This window comes from Cottoperca gobio, chromosome 3, assembly GCF_900634415.1.
Source record: "Cottoperca gobio chromosome 3, fCotGob3.1, whole genome shotgun sequence".
Lineage (NCBI taxonomy): Eukaryota > Metazoa > Chordata > Actinopteri > Perciformes > Bovichtidae > Cottoperca > Cottoperca gobio.
The window spans coordinates 26,601,631-26,622,347 of NC_041357.1; the positions used below are offsets into that span (position 1 = coordinate 26,601,631).

At 44.0% G+C, this 20,717-nt stretch overlaps 2 protein-coding genes across 3 annotated transcripts in view; one reads left to right on the top strand and one right to left on the bottom strand.

The window, feature by feature from the left end:
- The window catches only part of loxl1 (lysyl oxidase-like 1), a 203,218-nt gene that overhangs the window by 103,061 nt on the left and 79,440 nt on the right, over positions 1-20,717 (bottom strand). The gene's annotated exons all lie outside the window — the stretch shown is intronic.
- insyn1 (inhibitory synaptic factor 1) overlaps positions 3,772-20,717 on the top strand; it is a 43,262-nt gene continuing 26,316 nt past the window's right edge. The window contains exons 1-2 of one of the 2 annotated variants that reach the window (XM_029458207.1): positions 3,772-4,428; positions 4,917-6,561. In XM_029458207.1, coding sequence (XP_029314067.1) covers positions 6,418-6,561 — 144 coding nt within the window. In that variant the 5' untranslated portion in view covers positions 3,772-4,428; positions 4,917-6,417. Of the gene's footprint in view, positions 4,429-4,648; positions 4,666-4,916; positions 6,562-20,717 lie in introns of those variants that run through there. The other variant, XM_029458216.1, reaches the window with a different exon arrangement.

Consider the following 20,717-nt stretch of genomic DNA (forward strand, 5'->3'; position numbering starts at 1 on the left):
CCGGGGGGGCCCCAGTGCAGCCGCATGCACCGACTATGTTTCCACCACCGGTGAGGAAAGTAAATGAGAAATCAATCAAACACTTAAGCTTCATTTCATTGTGTAAGAGCGCTGATCCATCACAGGGTGTTATGGTCTGAGACAGCCTCTGCTCCGCTGCATGCTGCACGACTGCTGAAGAAAGAAAAGAAAACACTCGCAGACAAACACACGCACGGGACTGAAACACCAAAAGGTCAGCAGACAGGCAGGGGGAGCGACTGGTGTCGTTGTAAGACAGGCTGGGCCTCTGAGCTTTCTGTCCCTTAGTGTTTGTCTGCGACAACTGGAAATGGTAAACAGGGCACAGTGTCTGGCCGTGCATATTGCAGATGCCAGATGTGCCTTCACATTCAGTTTCAGCCATCATTAATGAGCCTTTTAGTGAGTGATTGCATTCTATTAGTGGAAATACTTCCACTATACATACATTTCAATAAATGATGCCACACATGAACTGCCAAGGATCTCCTACTTTATTCATGAATATGTGTTGACAACTGCAATTAATCCTCCTTTGATTCTGCGTCATGTTGTCGTGTGATTTCTGCACACAATAGTCCTCACACTTAATAATTTAGCGCATCAGTTGAACACCAAGAACATGCAACTTTCTTCTCTGTCTGTCCACCATTTTAGTCCTCAGTCAAAGCAGAGAGAAAGAAACACGTCACAACTACACCACAGTGCCACACGATGGCCAGGAGAGGAAAAGCATAATGGATGTAGATTAATTAAAAAGGGGTTATTCCAAAAACTGTGATTCATCTGTTAACAAAGTGGGAAGAAGGTTGTGCAAAGATATTCGGCTGAAATTGACAGGAAGTACAATCCTTTGGCCCGTAAATCAGCCGGTTAGATTTTAATGATGATCAGGATGTGGAGTTTCTACCATTTGTCAGTATTTTTGTGCTGCTTGGAAAGTATCATTATGCTAATTAGTTTGAGAGTCTAACCCTAAAAAAAGCAATGCAAGCATCCAGTGTTATGGATTCTACATGTTTGTGATTTTAAGACCCAGTTAAACCCGCAGCCAGTCCGTCGCATCATTTGTGACGTGTCACGTTTAAATACAGACTCAGCTCTCTGCTGCTGGGAAGGTACAGTTATAGATCAGACAATAATATAAAAGATACATCAACTATCCACATGATGAGGAAGAGTGTCAGACATTTATGAAAATTATTTCCACCCTGTCGTTCGAAGACGGGCGCAAGAGAACGACTACGAATGCTGGTCAGCTGATATGAATATGGTTTTTGTTTTCAGCATGCAAGAGCAAAACTGCTTGTAGAAGACAGGAGCAAGTGTGTGTGTGTGTGTGTGTGTGTGTGTGTGTGTGTGTGTGTGTGCAGCCCTTTGAGCGGCGAGGGGAATTGAGGGTATTGAGGACTGAATGAGAGCTAATTAGTGAAAAGGAAATGGTGATGTATTGCTGGAGGAGGAGTGGCACTCTTCGGGGAGGAGGGAATATGATCCCACACACAATCTTTCACAATAAAATTAAAAGTAACTTTTTTTATTCTTCCAGAATTTATTTCTAATATCAGGATATTTCATATCTCTATGCACTTTTATCAATATCATTGTTTTGTTTACCTGTAGCTGGAAATACAAACAAACAACTGTCCTTCCAAACATAAAGAAAACGACATGTTCTCCGTAGACGTCTCGTTAGTTATTGATAAACACAGAGCGACCGTCAGCGACATCACAACAACTGGAAGTGGGGGAAACCAGCTGGTGCTCCGTCCTAAACAAAGATCTCTTAACGTTTGCATCACAAAACACCACAACAAGATATCTGGACTATTCTTTCAAAGGCAAGGAATCACATAAAGGCCAAACATCAGCATCCAGTGTCACTTATTCAACACCAACGAACCAACAGTAAGTCTTATCACCTGATTTGTATTGTTGAGGTTGAGCAGCAGCTGGAACGCAGACTTTGCCACTTTTTTAATTTGGGTGATTGTCTCTTTTGTGTGCGACATAATGTATTTTATTTAGTCTTTTCTATTACATATACAACTGACAGAGTGAGTCTCCTCATGAATAAGTCAAAAATACTCCAATATTTACGAGACGTGTGTTTGCTGTGTGGAAAGCAGAAGGATATAGAGCATCTGTATTGATCGTTGTTATCCGCCTCTCTCCATTTCATTATAAAAAAGATCCCGTGCACATCTTGCATCGATGGCTGTGAACCCAGAAACTGGGGAAGGTTGCCAAAAACAGAACAATAATAAAGACTGCTGATCCCCGCTGTATCAGATACATATGAGTATGATAGTTTATTGGGAGGTAAACAATTCAAGTCAAATAAAATGTATCTTTTTTTCATTTAGTTTACTCTGGATAGGAAAGCCCAGCCTGGTGTGTGTGTGTGTGTGTGTGTGTGTGTGTGTGTGTGTGTGTGTGTGTGTGTGTGTGTGTGTGTGTGTGTGTTAAGGCATATGTTTGCTCGTGTCCAACTAGAAAAAAAATGACGTTCTATAAAACGTCTCCATAAACGGCATGGCACAATAAATCCAAGGCAGAGATATTAAGTGGAACCAATATTTAGTTGGACCCACTCCAGATTCCTAGTAAAACTCACGAGTCGGGATGACCTTAGCATTAGAAAATATATATTTTACAAGGGGAAATAATCCAATTCCCTTCCAATGAAGGCATCACTGACATGGAGCTATCTGTGCTTTGCACCCGGGCCTTGTGTGTTTTGTAATGTCAAGAATAAATAAAAGAGGATGAGGTGACGCAAGCTGTTGCTGTGTTCTAAGAAGGAAGCCTCCCATATGTGCAGAGTGACTGAGCGGTGAAGCTACAAAGGAAACACAAGGACAGTTTGTGAGAAGCATCTTTCCAGCGTTGTACTGCAGCAGACATGTGCAACTGCTAGGAAAGGAACCACATCCCATCGCAGTCGTCCAATTCCACACGGAGCTTTGTAATGTGACGTAACATTAAAAGTTTGATGATGTCCTAAGATGACACAATGTGACTGTGTACTTAAGAAAAGGACAACATAGAATGTGAAGCACTTCTTTGTATTATTTAAAGAGATCAAAGAAAACATGCACAAGTGACTTTATTAAACTGCAGCGTATTCACCCAATTAGCACCAGCATAACGTTTGTGATGCTAGTCATAGAAACCACAGAGGACTCCAGAACTAATTCATGTGCATGGAAGATGCACCTAACTTAAATCCCCTCTGCATTTCTCTTTACAATTATGCAAAGGAATGCACTGAGCCTCCGGCTGTTCGGTACAGTTATCTGCCAGAACCCTCTGGAAGCTGCCGTGCATTGCTCAAGATGTTGCCATTATGAATGTGCTTTATTCTTACAGTATCTCCTTTAGAAAACTAATTCTATATTAGGGTAATTGCCTCTGGTGGGGTTATGCTGGGCTGTTTTGTTGAAGAAAATGCTGATGAAGAGGACGGGGGAGAGAAAAAGTCATGCTGGCCCTCCCTCCCCATTTCTGTCTCTCAGTCAGATGAGGTCATCAAACACTAACCTGCTTTGTATATTGATGTTTGATGCAACAGCCATGGGTTTTTGGACACCCTGTCCCCAGAGACTGCTCGGCTAGAGGCAGATGAAGACTTCATCTTGATTTGAAAGAGCGATAACACCCTCAATAGAACTGTGACAAAGGCTAGATAGGCAGTGTGAGAGGAGATAGTGAGGGAGTGTAGACGCCAGCAGAGAGGAGAAGACAGGAGAGGAGCGAGGCAGAGGAGGGGACTGTGAGATACACTGTGCCTTTAAAGCACCGAGCCCCTCCTCCACAGAGCCGAGCAGAACAGCCGAGTGGTGCTGGCAGGAGCCTGAGCCCCACGATAAACTCTGGCATCAGCTTCCCTTCATCCGGCAGTCAGCGAGGACACAGTGAGGGCGCAGGGGCAGAGAGACGGGGACGGAGAACGGGAAAGTGCAAGAGTGACAGAAAGGGGGGGAGAGAGAGACGACAACAGGCAGATAGGCAGAGAGGGAGAGGCAGTCATAGGAATCACACAGCTGCTTCTTCACAGCAGCAGCTCAGCCGTTCTGTCTGCTGCCTCCCGGTGCAGGCGGACGCTGACGGGGATGACGGGTGGCGTGTTTTTCGGCAGCATAGTTATCTGAGTGATGGTAGCGGCCGCGGCGGCATCACAATTCAAAGCAGGAGCTCTGCTCGCCACTCTGGCTCTTAGTCATCTTCAGCCTCCTCTCTCCCTGCTCAGAGTGCTATCAGGGCCATTCATCGCTCCCATCTCATGCCTCCTGCCTCCTCCTCCTCCTCCACAGCTTCATCCTCCACTTCTACTCCTCCTCTGATGAGCCACAGCCTCAGAGTGAAATAACCCTGCTGATAGAAGCTTCTCTCTCTGTCAAGACAGTAAGTAGGGGAGAGAGGGAGAGAACTGTGTGTGTGGGAGAGATAGAGTGCGTGTGTGTGTGTGTGTGAGAGAAATGAGAGGAAGACAGAGCAGCAAGGCGGCGAGAAGAGAAGATGTTTGTGTGTGCGACAGAGGGACTGCTAAAGAACCAGCAGGTTGTGTGTAGCTTGAATGATCCTGCTGTGCGTGGACAGTGCGCTCTGGGCATAGCAACAGCAAAGTGATGCACAGGAAAGGTGAGTAGGTGTGTGTGTTGTGGTGTGTGCGTGTGGAGGTGAGACGAGTGCCGCTGAAGCAAGAGATGCATTTTGACAGCAGCTCAAAAATCATCAACGCAGTTAATTGCCGTCCGTCTCCGAGTCTCCTTCACTCTATTGTTGTTGCTTTTTAATGCCGCTCTGACTTAGAGAAGAGGGAGGAATAGAAAGGGAGGGAGGATGAGACATGAGAGAATAAGTGATTGCTTTTTTTCTTCCCGTCTGTCCAGGTGCCATGTGTGATTGGCCGGCGCACCCCGTGGCAGTGGCATCGCCCTGGATTTGGCGAGAAGCTCTCCCCCCTGCTTGTTCTCTGGGGTTCCTCTGGGAAGCTTTCATGGGATGTATCTCTTCCTGCTGGATGCCACTGAGCTCTCTGCCTCTCTGAACAGAGTCCACACAGAAAAACATACACTACTCGGATAAGAAGTAAAATAATTAACCAATCACAGCACAAGGAGGCAGACCGGGTTCCCTTAGCAACAACTGAAGGAGAGAAGAGAATCCTTTTCTCTTTCTGCTCCCTTGGTTTTTGGGCACACCCCTGTGGACTGCTGTGGGTCAGTGTTCTCCGAGAGGACTTGGAGAGCGCTGTTGCATAAGACAAGCTGCCACCCATATTCCAGGGGAAGGTGCTCCTTCGACTTCCAGCCCCCTTTGTAACTGTGTCTCATGGACACCATGATTTTTTTGTTATCCCTCCAAACATTCTCATCACAAGTCACGTTCCGCTGGCTTGGAAATCAATTCATTGTGATCCCACGCCACCTGGAATAAGCCCTGCTTTGGAGGGGGGGGGGGGGGGAAGAGATTGGACGCTGTGTGAAAAGACCCACACCTACCTTCCTCTCTTTCATGGACGAGAATTGAAGGACAACATGATTAAGTCATCGTCTGCAAAGAAACTGGATGTGAAGCAAAGTTTATTTTGATGCAAGTTTCTACTGAGAATCTTTTTAATTTGTTCCTGGGGGAGGAAACGCCACACAGCACAGAGGAATATTCCCCTTTTTCCTAACAGGATCCGTCCTTTCTCTCCTAACAGACAGTAGCCCTCACTGAAGGACTATATTTAGAAGGCAAATCTTGTCCCTGCTGGCCAACGATAATGTAGAACACGATCATTTTGAAAGTTGAGCCACTGCTGGGAGTTCTATTTTTCTATCTACGTTGGATAGCTTTCTCTATAAAAAGGGTTAATATGAACCCATGTTCTGCTCTCACTTTTGTATGTTAGCCTGCCATTATGTCACTGTGTCTCACAAGTAAAACAGGCCGTACAGGACAAGTGGAAGTGGGGAAAAGTCTCTTCCCTGTATAGACAGGCGTTTTAAATAGCATCTCCTTGGGAACAATTTCAAACGTACAAACTGACACATGAGATGAGTTGGCTCAACACGATTATGTAAGAGCTTCATACCAGCCCATGTGTTTTGCCTCTTCCTTTTCCATGGATTTACAGCTTTGGACTTTTCCCATTCTCATTTCCTCTTCGTTTTTGGAAGCGTCTATCCGAGGGCATGGATGTGTGACCCTGTGCCGAGTGTGCGGGCGAGGCAAGGTGTTTTGGCTGCCCAGGTGCTTTTAAGATGTTGAGGTCTCCCTGCGTGGCCGGGGCCCCTGTTCGGATCAGTAGCACTGAGGCTCCTTGTAGCCAAAGACATGGACCCCGAATCGGCTCCCCCACGCCCTCAGCCTGTTGGCCACTGGCCCCACGTCGCCCTGTAAAGGATGTCCCTCAGCAGAGCTTCGGCCCGGGACACCTCTGAGACCCCCAGCCCGAGAGAACTCATCCGCAGCCACATGAAGATGGTGATCGACCAGCTGGACGGCATTCTCAAAGAGCTCAAGGATGTGGCCAAGGAACTCCGGGAGGTGAGGTTCAAAATCAGCTTACACATATCAGGCTTCTGGGGGGGGGGGGGGGGGGGGGTGTAGCGAGGAACAGGGAGAGGAAGAGACGGAGGCAGGGAGAGAATGTGGTTGCCAGGTGGGTGTGCTTCTCGAGTAGGCTGCATTTAATTAAGTGTAAAATATTTTTTTCGCAGCGAGGAGATTTTGATTAAGATTTGAAAGTGATGAGATTTCACTTTTTTTCCTCCTTTTTTTTGTTGGTAGCAGGAGAATATTGTTGATTACAACCGCAGCAAGGCTGTCTTCCTTTTCCAATCAAACAAATGCTTATCGCCAATTACAAATGTCCTTCATGTGTTCAGTGGTGTCTTGTGGGAGGTACAGTAGATGTTAAGAGCAAAGCCAGGCTGAAAGGAAACACAGAGGCAGGCTTAGATAAGATACAAGTCTTAGCGCCGCAATAGTTATATAACCATTTTGTTAAGGATCAGCTGGATTCCTACTGTATTTTTGCAACTGCCATGGTAACACTGGAAGTGTGTGTGTGTGTGCGTGTGTGTGCGGTACACAGTTTGAAAAAGGATCAGCAAAGAGAGACACCGTGCATATGCTCTTACATGCAAGTATATGTTCTAAACAAACATGTGTGTGACGGCTGACGAACAGAGTCATGTGTGTGTGATAGTGCAGCCCTCATCACGTCTTTAGGATCTTTCCTCTGCAGTGTCCTCAAAGCTGGGAGCTCTTCCCACAAAGCTCCTCTAAAGAAAGAGATAAAAGGCAAGAGAGAGACGGAGACAAATGAAACCAGAGCAAACAGTTGTGTCTGACCCATCCCACATCCTCCGAGCACATCACATGATTAGCCTCCCACCTGCTTCTGATCAGGGATGCAGAGGGAGTGTGTGTGTGTGTGTGTGTGTGTGTGTGTGTGTGTGTGTGTGTGTGTGTGTGTGTGTGTGTGTGTTTCTAAATGTGTTAAAGAAGCGAAATGGTTAATGGTAGCGCATGTAATGACCTGAAGGAGGAGGAGGGTTTTGAACAGCCCAGGGGGGGGTGGGGGGGGAGTTCTGCCATAACTCACTCCATCACCACACAAGAACCCCCTCCCGACTCCCAGCTCTGGCCCACACACCATGCTCTACTTTATGTACTTGCACAGTTGGAGGTGCATGGGCACAGCTCACGGTGCACCTTCTCTCTGGTGAGCAGGAGAAGCCGGCCTGTGCGCGAGTGATTGATGATTATGGGACAACTGCAAGTGGAATAATGCTGGCTGGAGCTATTTATAAACAAAAACACGGTCTGTGCCTCTGCCAGCTCCAACGCATATTACCATTCTTATCCCAGACCCCATTAGAGAGGGCTCGGCACAGAGGCTCAAATGTCATTTTTTATTGGGAGAGCACAATCCCACATATTGAAATGGCTAAGGAATCATATTAGCTGCAGTGCCAGTCATAACGCTGGTTTCAATATCCTGCAATTAACTGACCTATGAGATTGCAGACGGAATCAAAGGCAGATGAAGAAGCAGAATCAGTGTAGCGCCATCAGATGCATGGAAGCCTAATGTTCCATAAAATCTCTCATTCTTGGCCACATGAAAGGAACAACATAATAGATAACAACTGTCACATAAATAAATGATGACTTGCCGTGTGAATGTAGTGAAATAAATAACTCAGTGAAGGAGCAGTAATGACTGATTATCACCCACAAGGTCTTCGGGGAACTGGAGATACCGCAGTGCTCCGAGGAGTTAAAGCTGACACTCCAAAGCACGAATCTGCCCAGAAACGAGGAAGTTACTGGTCTGTTACGATACTTACTGCACAGCACTGTATCACAGCTCAAGAGCACATGCGTACAGTGTCACGAGCAGAATTCAAAAGGGGATAAAACATCTCATTTCTACCCATCATTAGTCACACTGCAATAGAATCTGCCTGCATTCAATTTTCTGATTGTTCATTGCCTCAAATGTGCGACATCGCATATTGCAGTCTCCATTCAGACCACTCAGTTCTTTACATTAATTAAAATGTGAAGTTTTGGGAGGTCAAGTAAAGTTTTAGCCATCTGGTCTTCATGGTCTTATGCGTCAACCATTAAAAAAAAAAAATGTTTATCCTGCAGATTATTTTGGGAGTGCAGGGAATAATACTTTGTATCACCACATTTTAAATTTGTTGTTCAAAGGTTACCAGTTTCTTTAATTGAATAAATATTTCAAGCCCCAAGGAAACAATTTAACAAGGCCCACGGGGCAAATCTCACATGCACAAAAGTAGGTGACACAGAATTGTTTTTAAATACATTTAGTAAATGAAGTTGCTTTGCTTGGTTTGGGAGAAAGTAGAGCACTTTGTGCGGCTTGGGATCTTTCCAACGTGAGAATGATCCGTCCCAAATTACTAGTTTCTTCAGCACAATGTGGTATTGGATAACTGATATTAACAAGCACCGATAACTAAAGTGATTAAATACTGAACACAGACTCAGACGTTCCCCTCCCTGATTGTTCCCCAACGTGTCTTGCTTTCATCATAAAGCCACAGAAGTCCTAACACAGGGGTCATCCATGGGTCTTATCCTTCTTGTCTGCAAGAATTAATCATCCTGAGTTTGGATCCCTTCAAAAAAAACACTCTGTGCAGTCTAATCAAACCCTGTGGTGAACGTAGCATTACATTTGAATCACTGTCAGGTAAATGGGATTTGTTTTCTTCCTGTGTGGCAAAAACATGACATTCAAAAATGTAGACAAACACTTGTTTTGACGAACTCACATTCTGCGTGTTTATTTCCACAAGTTCTATTTCAGCAACGAGAAAAAAGAGCAATAATGAATTAAAAACAATACCGTGGAAATGTCCATTTAAGTACGTGAGAGCGGCGTCAAATCTTCACACTTTATTATTTATTTTCTTCAATGGTATCCATCATAGTGCGCTGGTGTCCTGGTAACTTAACGCTGGTTAGGTAACATTAATCTATCGTCTCTCAAACACGTACAATATATATAATTCCTACTCTTTGGAATAATATCTACAGACATAGCAGCCCATGCCATGTGTGCGATTTGTTTTTTACAAATAAAAACGTAGTTAAGTATAGTCTGTCTCTACAACTATGCATTTACTGCATTATGAGTACATGTGAAATGTGTACACATAAAGCTGTTTTATTAGAGAGATCATTGCATCTATGAATGTATGTAAGTATGTAAAGCATCCCAGTTGCTTGTCCTTGCTACAGCACAGTCTCACACAATAAATCTCCTTTTACATGTCAAAGACAAATGTACCACGGACCACACATAGTTCTCCAAGATTGTTCCCTTCAAAAGCCCATTACAGTCAAATGCAGCCCGTCTTACTTGTGAATCCCATTACAGGCTCCACGACAGGTAAAATGAGAAGGATCTAGAAGGAAGGACGTTAGAAGGTAATCTACTGATAAACTACTCCATTTGTAATAATAACACTGGCAGCAGTGGTAACTCCAGAGGAAATAATTCATTTATGTATCAGTTCAACCTTGGACTTAGAAGTTTGAGGATAAACAAGGGAATATAATGGCTCCAAAAAGAATGCAAAGCAACCTCTCTAATTTCTGACGTCGAGCTGTTCCTTCTGCTGAAACCGAATTTCACTGCAAAAAAAAAAAAAAAAGGGCAACTAAGGAAACGCAAATGTAGGAGTGCACTCATGTTGGTTATTAGAGAGATACAGACTGGTAAATTGAAAGAATTTAATGAAGCGCAAAAAAAAAAAATAGGAAAAAAGAGAGCGAGAGAGAGACTGGGGGAGAAGATGCAGCAGCATGGACAGGGAGGGAGGGGGGGGGGTTGGCAGTGAGCTACACAGCTTTATATGGAACCAAACTGGTTGATGGACTGTTATTATGTGGATGTAGTTATTATGCAGAATCATACCACGAGCAGACGACGCTGCACGTCTGTGCATGGCTCAAGACAAATGAACACAGGAAGGCAATCAGGACTCGTAGAATTAAAGCTCCAAAAGAGAAGAGTGAATATAAGCCGGACAAAGAGCAATTATGAGGAGCGGGAGTACAGCACGTCCAGGACACTGGCCTCTATCAGTCAGTCGTGTGGTAGCTGTCTGCACATGCCCACACATCCTGTTTCTACTCAGCTACAGGCCCGACGAGAGAGCGAGGCAGCAGGAAAGCACCGGTGTCAGGTGAAAACTGCATCTTCCGAATGTCAGCTGTTTAGGAATGAAGTCCTAAACCCTTTATTAATGAGACTGGCTACCGTGCAGTTTTAGAGCTATATAATGGATTTTTGATGAATGCGTTTGATCTCCTGAAAATCAGCTGTGATGAAGCAGCAAGACTATCAGCCTTTCAGCTTTTGCTTGTTTCTAGAACAAAGAGTCAACTTTGTGCTCGACAAGCTTAGCCAACCACTGAATCTGCAAGAGCTCATCTCATTTAAAGTCACATTAAAGAAATGGGGTTCTCTATTCAATTTCTATTCATCACCCTGTACCAGCTAGCAGCATGATCCCATTGGCCCGGCTGTTAAATCAAAGCATTCTGTGCTAAAATGGAGTCTGTTAAAGAAAACTGCTCTGTGAATGATGCGAAGGCTACCGTGTGCTGCTTCTTCATATCTGAGGAATGCTTAAATGCTGCATTGTTAAAGCCTGATGTGGTATCCAACAGCTGGCCCCAGATCAGCCAGCCAGCGGTGCGTCCTTATCGACACCGAAACCAGTTACGACACATCCACATCGAGGGGGCAACCACAGTCCCTTATCTGCTGAAGCTGCCGCGCTCAGCACCGAATCTGTTCCAAACCCAGAGGCAGCCCAAGGGAGACCAAAACCAAAATCAAAGGGCCATTTTCTTTTTCTTCTTCAGGGGCCACATCCTCTCCTCTCTCTATGTTTCCCCCTGCTGCTGCTGCTGCTGAGCAGGGCAGGGAGCAGAAAACTGCTTAGCACGAAGACTTCAACATTCAACCATGAGGGGGGACTCCAGTAATCACTCGCTCTCTCACTCGGGGAGTAGAACAATATAAAGGACGCTGGTGAACACCATGAAATAGTTGATCCTATTACAAGGGAATATTATGGGGAACGTTTTAGGGCATGGCAAATATATTGGGAAATGTGATGATTCTTGTGGGGGCAATGGCTCTCTGCAGAGGCACGTACTGTAATAGAATATATTTTAGAATTATTAAAGAAAGAAGTAATTATAGCAAGTATTTACAAATTCCAAATTTAATCCTTATTTCAATATCATAATTATAGCCGCAGGGTTGGGAAAAATAATGCGGAAAGCAAGTACGTTTCATTAAGAAGTGCTTCTACCGTGCACGCTACAGTAACGTCACTGTGAATACAGACATAGAGTCATTTAAACGATGAATGATGACTTCATGTGGCTGAATATCACACAATCTTGGCGGGAGGTTGTGCTTCTTTCCGTTTGTCCAAATGAATGCCCTTAATCAGAAATTACAATCAGTCACAAAGCTGTGTCCTGGTGGATCAGCTCCCACAAAGCGACCATTCGGACTTGGCCACCAGCGCTGTGGGTTTACTGCCCAGTTGACCACAGCCCAGTGATCTCCATTGACGACGGCCCAGTCTGTTCTCCACCAGAGAGTCCGTTTAGTTCAGATTGAGGCAGGTTTTGGCGCGACCTGTGTGAACATGTCGACCGGCTGTTCTAGCGAGCCAACATCGCTCTGTGGGCAGCGCTGAAAGCTTCAGCGGTCACACAGGAAAGTGCTCTTCAACATGACGTACCTGAGCCGAAGGGATTCTTCTCATTAAAAGCCATTTGGGAAGAAATGACAAGTGCCCGCCTGCTGTGCCTGTCAATTTGTTCTTCCTCGTCTGACCTCTTTTGTGTGTGGAAATTAAATTCCTAAATTAAACTCGGTGACGTGCCTCCAAGCGGAGTTCTCTTTACTCGGGAAAACAACAAGAACAAGGTACCTCAAGCCTTATCTATTCTTTGCTGAACATTAAACACCCTGCCATCTCCACACCTGTGTTTCTGCCTTGAGCTGAGCTCCACATAAATCCACTTGGAATGAATCAGAGGCTCAATTATTCTCCGGACTGATGAAATGCTGCTTCTGGATTTGAAGTGAAAATGTCACATCATGTCTTGGTGGAACTGGTTTTAAATGGAATCTGACCTGAACACAGCATGATCACGTGACCCCTGTGACCCCAGATCATCTGATACAAATATAGCCCATCAAAACAGAGGATGATAATAATATGTGGCATTTAGCTGAAGTTTTTACCAAGGTAGCAACATCAGAATGTAAGGTCGATTGTAGTGCAGGTCGATCGCGCACCGTTAAAAAATATATACACATATATTCCCCCAACGGAGCCCTGCGCCACTGTTTCACTCCCGCACACACACCTAAAGTCCCCGTTGCAGCATTTTTCTTTTATCACAGGTAGATCACTTGGACCTGGTCATTTCAAAAGTAGCTCATAAACCCAAAAGGTGTGGGCAACCCCTGGTCTAGATCCCCATAAAGTCAAATCAATTGTAATTGAATCAATTAGTTTATATAGCCTTAAAGGTCACCACAGCAAACAACGCCCTCTGTCCTTACAGCACATTACAAAGTATCAGCTATGAGGAATGACAGGGAATGAAAGGAGGCCGTAAACAACGGGTTAAGACTTCAGCAGCATCTAACCTTGAGATCTGTGAAGAGAATAAAACGGCGCCACGCAAAGCATTCCCCTGAGCCTCTTTTACCTGGCTCTGCTGTGGGGCTCCAGCTTCTTTAGGATGCAGGCCCAGCATATTGACTAGCCCATCATGCCTGTAAGACCCACTGGATTAGCTGGCCCTTTGAGCTCTGCCTCCCTGTGCGAACTCTCCACTCAGCACAGACTGTAATGAGGGCTTTAGGTTAGACCTCTGCTGAGGTAAACACTCCAAAAATTGCGCTCATCTAGCTCTTTGATTTTTATCAACTAACACGACTACTGTGGGCGAGTTACAGATAAAGCAGTGAATAATTTTTTTTTACCGAGCTTGTTTGTACTTTGTGATTCAGCCAAAAAACCCTTTTGCTTGTCCCCTAGGCAAGGATAGAACTGAATAGGATGAAAAAGGGAGTTAAAGGCAGGGACAAGGAACACAGAATGTGCAAGAGAGATGGAGAGAGAGAGAGAGAGAGAAGAAAGAGAGAGAGAGAGACAGACAGAGACAGTAATAGATGAAGGGTGGATGGAGATAATGGTTTCTCCTGATGCACAGAATTGCGACAGACTGGGTGGAACAGCTTAGATCAATTGTTGCAATTGTGCCCGTTCGTGGGCGTGTTTGGGATTGTTTTGGCCTATCTCTGTGCTGTGAATAAAACCAGTAGGCTGTAGTTAATGGTGTGAAAAATGGCATCCATCGAAGTGCACAAGCAGCCTCCGAGAATAGCTACGTAATTTCATTGTGTCAAAGCATACTGTACGCAGAGAGACAGCTTGCTCTCCATTAGGCCGTCAGACTCCCTCTTCTACCTGGTGTGGATACTATTTTATCATGAGTACATATGCACCTAAAGAATAATGACAAATACAAATTATTAATGTAAAGAGACGTTTTGTTTCCCTCCATTTGCATTGCCTGTGAAAGTGCTCAGGGCAGCGTGGGCCGAGCCACTTACCAAGTGCAGCAGCTTAATCCAGCTCCAATCTTTGGAACTGTGTTATACTGAGGGATCATCAGGAAAGCTTTTTTTGTCCTTCCTTTTATTTTTAGCCGTAGTCTGTGATGCATCATAAATCAACCCAGTTTCCAATGAGATTGTTCAGTTTTAAACAGCAGAAATAGCTGAACTGAGATAGCTCCGGATCCTCTGGCCTTAAAAAAACCGTTATGCACAAAGCATGCCCATTCTTCCTGACATACAACGTCAAGCAGATGCACACAGATAACTCACAAGTGCTTATGAATATGCAACGCTTATTTGAACCGTGGAAAACTGATATTGCATCTAGTAGTGTGTTCGGGAAAGGATGATGTTTGGATGTCTTTCACTTTAGTATAGAATTCCAATTAATTGCAATAAAAAAAAGTATATTTGTGCGTAATTTGTCATTATTAAAACAAATAAGGAACCAGAGAAACACTTCGCCTGTAGAATCAATGGGTGCTTGTAGTTCGACGTATTAAAACTCTTTCATTCATTATGAGGGAGGAAAGAAATCATTGAAACGTTCCAGTTTTGTCGACTTATTTCGACATTCAATGAAGGATGAAGCTCGGCCTTCTGTTTACCTTGTTATAAAGTAAATGTGTTCCCATCTTATTATCTCAAAACACAAATGTCCAATGATTGTATAAGGAAGTTGTCAAAGTTATACATGAGCGTAGACTCTGGTCATTTATTACTGAGCACATTTCCCCAAACACCAAACACACAGAGGACAACATAAGGACACGCCGCGGTGCAAAACTCTCCGTTTTAAGGTCTATAAAGTTTGGCATAACATCTGCCAGGTTGTTATGCCAAGTCTAAGTCTTCACTTAGACTTGTTTTATTGATCGTGTTGAAGTCAACACTTTGTCTTTGGGGATTTGATAGTTACAGTTGCACATATGGATACTCGCCTTTTCGTCTACAGCTGACTTTGGCTCCTGAAAACGCTTGTGCATCTGCAAGCAAGTCAACGCGTGTGGAGAAACGACTGGAGAACGCTCCTCCTGCACATTGTTCAACAAAGCTATAAACTAGACACGGAGTAAAATTAACTTTAGAATAATTACATCATTCTTTAGTGTTTATTTTACTGCCACAAATCAGAGCAGATGTGATGGTTGTGTTACACCGCCACACAGTCTAATTATCAACAGGTGCTCAGAAAGTCATTACTATAAATAAAACTAGTTTAAAGTCTGAAGTCTATTTAGCAACTAAATTAAATCTGATCTTCAAAAACGCTGACTGAATAAACCCATATGTTTTCTAATGTTTCAACAACACCTTGCGTACAAATGAGGAAATATTCTGATTTATAAAACCTTCTGTTCCTTTTATGAATCCCAAATCAGCTGGAGACGTGTGCACGTTGATCAGACTCACGCCCCGCCTTCTACACGCTCACGTTCAGCCATAAAGGGTCAATGCAAAGCACCTCGTCAATGTTTATGCACAGAAATGGAGGTGCTGGTGGAAGATATGGTCCCTGATCATTTGCTCCTCACAATTCTTCCATTCATGTAGCACCAACAGTAATCGGTTCGTGCAGCATGTTGCATTATGGGTACCTCCTGCTATATTTATCTGTTTGCAGCAATCACACTGATTACTTCTCAATTTGCCAGAATGATCGGGACACTCAGTGATATATCCCCGACTCTTGGGTAACATTTGAAAATGTAAGTTTGATACAAAATGTATTTATTTAAGTTTTGTTTTGGCAAACTTTGCTGCCATTATGGTCAGGACTCATAATGAGGACATGGAGCGCAAGGAATGTCCGATCAGCTGAAGTTGTGCCGGGTGAGGTGGCTGGAGGACGCCGAGTGTGTGTGTGTGTGTGTGTGTGTGTGTGTGTGTGTGTGTGTGTGTGTGTGTGTGTACTGGAGACACAGTCCAGTGATTTTACACACAGAGATTACATGGAAACTAATATCCTACTTGGTGCACAGTATAAGTTATTGAGACTCTGTGTTCTGCTGTTTTTTTTAAATGCTATTTGATGATTATTTCATCAGCTGCTGCTGCTGCTCCAAAACCGACCCGGAGGTGCTTCTGGACTAGTAATCGCTCACTAGCACAAGCACCAATAGCACTGCTGGTTTGAATGTTTAGAAGTAACGTGTGATATCTATATATATATACGATTCCTGTCACATTTAACTTCTATGATCGGAGTTTAATTCCCCACTTCTCCATCTGCGTCACCAAATTCTCCAGTTTCCATAGTGAGCGTACGCCGGGGTCAGAGTTTCCATCCAGGTGCGCACAGATTACAACTTGTTCGTGGGAAGACCCGAGTCTAAACCCCTCAAAGTCTCGGCGTCGGTCATGACTTGTCCTCGGTTTAGGTCTTGATTACAACACTGACTGCGAGTCCTGGCTAATAATGCAGGGATTAGCAGAATTTGTATTAATTTCTCTGATTGTGAGATCACAGATTACTGGAGGGAATAATAGGCTAATATCGACAACAGGACTCTAGGAATTGCAAAACATTAGATTTTCTGTCTGGGATTTATTTCTTAATCCACCAAATTAATGCCAACTAGACAGAGAGCCATTTAACATTTAAATGTCATTAATTACTTGACTTTGTGAGGAGCCCGTCTGTCTGAATATCAAAGCAGGGCGTCTGAGCTCGGCCCAGGGTGTCATAGTTAATCTGCGAGGTGGACGTGAGTGGGAACTGTTTTGTTGAATTAATCAGATATTCTTTAATTTATTAAGAGAACATTTTGAAGTCCAGAATGGGCGAGACCGTCTCCGATACGTCTGCAGACCTCCAGTCAGGTGCAGCTTTTGGTAGGGATGATGTTACTCTGCAGTAACGAGGCCACCTGGTTGCTGCAAAGCTGAAATATTAACCGTCGAGACATCAGCGAATCCTTTAAGAGACTCACCACGGGCAGCTGTACTAAACCCATGAATCACCAAACTTAAACATTTGCATGGAAACGCAAGCCAAGTAAAACAGAGTGGCACACGGAGCGGCATCATCGCGACACCTGTTCACTCAGGAAGCCTCTTTGCACGGAGGGAATTGGTTGCATAAACAGAGATTAGGAGACTGTGACCAGTGTTTATAGGTACCTAGATTTTTCCGTGCACCATTTATTTATTTGTTTTGGCTCGGCGGCTAGTTGTTGGCGTTCAAAGTGGTACGGTGGTGTTGCATTTCTTCGGGGATGGAGCTGGGCTAGTAGGTGTGATAAGTTGCCCATGATAATGAGTTATACTTCCAGTAAGAATTCTGCAGTGGTTGTGTTTCAAAGTGACCTTTGTCATAATGTTTGCACACGTTTCATCACATTCACTGTGATTCACTGTAAAAGGGCAGCGCCTTTACAATGAGGGGGTCTAAGATGTAAAACCACAAAATAAATCCCCGTTGAGCGTCTTCACAGACGGCTCTCTCCCGTGTTTCTGGATTCTCCCTGCTTTTCTCACTTGCAAACTCTGCACACTCTGCCAGTGGCACGGCATGGATGGCTGCCACCGCTGTCATTGTCAATAGCATGACAACGCAGCGTCTAATGCAGGGCAGGGCGAGATGAAAGAGGCACAGCAGAGAGGACAGGCTAATTATTCAGCCTCACAGCTAAGAGCAGACGGGCACAGAACATGTCAACAAACTGTTTGGGTGATTAATATTGTGTGTCATCTGTGCAGTCACCTGTGCAGTTGGCAGGTTTATGGCCAAGATGATGAAGCCTAAGATTTCTGACTTTTATGCAAAGCAGACGATACAGCAAGGTCTACGAGGGTGGAAATTATTACTTACTTATTATTACTGTCTTCTGTTTCCATTCCCCTATATAATTGTATATTGTAAAGCAATAGAATAAAAGCTGTCAATTAACAGAAAATCTGCAAATATTCTTTAATGATTTAGGAATTTTTCCAGCACAAATATAAAATGCTTCAATCTCAAATGTGAGAACTTGTTGATTTGACGTGTCTTACATTGTAGTAAATGTAATATTTGTGGCGTGTTGGACTATTGTTTGGACATTTAAAATGAGCTTGAGCTGTAGGAAATTGTGGTTGGTATCAATGAATCCAAAAAACAATCTGCAGATGAATCTGTAAATAGAAACGCATTTTTTTTGAAAACTCTGCGTGATGATTTATAGGTTGTCCCAGAGGCAACAGAACAAAGGGAAAGCCTAACGGCAATAATTCATCCCCTAATTGAAGCATTATCACAAGTCGAGCGCATGGTTTATTTAATTAATTTAAAAGATAAAGATCAACACACTGATTTAAGTGGTGGTCACCTTGACCCCGGTCATTGAAGTGTACACCTCTGTGAGGTCACACGCTTTGAGATTGAAATGAATATGGTTTTATTGACTGCTTTCCATCACTCACACACAAATACACTTTACAAAATATTCAATACAGCCTACGTAGTTACAAAGTTACTCTTTGTGTGAATGTATGAAGCAAAGGCATGCTCACAGCCAAATGTAATGCAGAGTCCATTTTTACATACTGTGTTGTAAGAAAAGTATGAAACATCTGAAGAGTCTGACAAGTAAAGCCGCTCCACTGTCCTCAATTCAACTGTGACTCACAGCGTCGAGGCTCCGAGTGAGCTCAGATTATTCACTGGAAATGCGATGGTTGATGAAGATACTAAGAATTACTTTTCGGACGGGATAAGATATGAACTGCTTTCCTTTCTCCGGCTCCTACATCTGTAATTATGAAGCCATTCTGTGGTCCGTGTGCTTTTTGTTTCTTTATGTAACATTCATGGTTTCAATAGTCGATGAATACAGAGCGATGATCAATACAGAGTGCCAGGGAGTGTGAAGAAACAAAGTGTTGCAATTTGTGTGTGACTAAAGACTTAAGGTTAATCCTGATTGCAGAGACCCCCCCCCCCCCCACAGAGCTAAATGTCCCGGCACTACCACATAAATCATCGAGCCCAGTCTGAAGCTCCAGGTTTATAAACGAGGCAAACTACGTCACTAAGTGACCTAATGTTTGACACCGTCCTTATTTGGATTTAGAGCCTTTTGACACGGCTCAGAATGAGGGGGGGGGAGAGACGAAGCAGAGGTGGAGCTGCACTGATGACCTCCATGGTGGCCATCAAGGTCACAGCTAGAACTATAACTCCTGGAATCAGCTGTTCATGTTGGCAAAGAGGGCAGCTTGATGGAGTGGTTTGCCCACAGTCAGGACTTTCAGAGTCAGGTGAGGGTGAAGAGACTCAGGTCATCAATTGTTGGATTGGTGGGGGGGGGGGGGGGGGGGGGGACTTTTGTCAGCACAAAACAAACAAGGACAAGGGTACACACACACACACACACACACACACACACAACAGCAGGGCATCCGATGTCCGTCGCAGCCTGTGCTGTACGTCTGAGGGGAATGTATTTAGAGACTGAGAATCGAGAGACGATGTGGAGAAGGAGGAAGAGGCGGAGAGAAGGCTTATCACTTGGCCTCCAGACAACTGTTCTTTTTCAGAGCTGGAGCCGTGTGCACAGGGGCCGTGGGGGGGGGGGGGGGGGGTGCATGAGCCAGAGGGTCAGTAGTTCATCGCATAATTCTATGGCTGCAAGTCAGTTGCAGACGCACAACAATAAAAAAACAGGATCTAGCTATTTAACACCTGTCATTCTTGCATCTGCACTGGGAGTCGAGCGGCTGCCAAATCATATTTGCAAGAGTTCACGAAGAGGATGAAAGATTTCTCTTTATCCATCTGTGTCATTGTATTTGTTAGAACTCCCTTATTAATTTTTTTAACTGAAGTTGGAATTTCACAAGTCCTTTGTCCCCTAGAAGCATCAGATCCATCCGTCTCGCGTCACTGTTGCTTTGCAGAGTCATTTGTAACGACCAGAAATAGCTTTGGTCTAGATTTAGTCAACGACATCTGCTATGACCTAAATGGAGGCGATATTAAATGGGCTGCGAGTTGCTAAATTGGTGGTGGCACAAACTCTTTAAAAAAGGGAACTGTGTTTTCAGTACATCTTTAGGTCAGAATTATGAAGGAAGGAAGAACACGAATCAAGAGCACCGCCTACATCTAAAAACTACAAATGCTTTTAAAGTCCCAAAACACAAACTGTGAAGCCTCTCGTCTCCGTAACGTAACGTACTGAATATCAGGGAGTCAAGAAGGAAGACACAAATATAAAGGTGCAGCATACAATAAGATACACTTTTCCAGAAAGCACTATTACTGAATTAGTCTTCAAATTAGATTTTGATATAAAACCACAAGAGCATTTCTTTTTTTAAAGAGCACTTTTGGGGGCATTTAATGTAATGCAAACGTTTTTACATGGAAATTAGCATACTAAATGGAAAACTATTTTTTTTTATCCCATAGTGACTTAAAGGCATTTTACCAAGAAGTGCTGATTAAGTAAACCCAGTGAGATAACGCTCAGAATCAGCGAGAAGAAAACATAACATGTTTAAA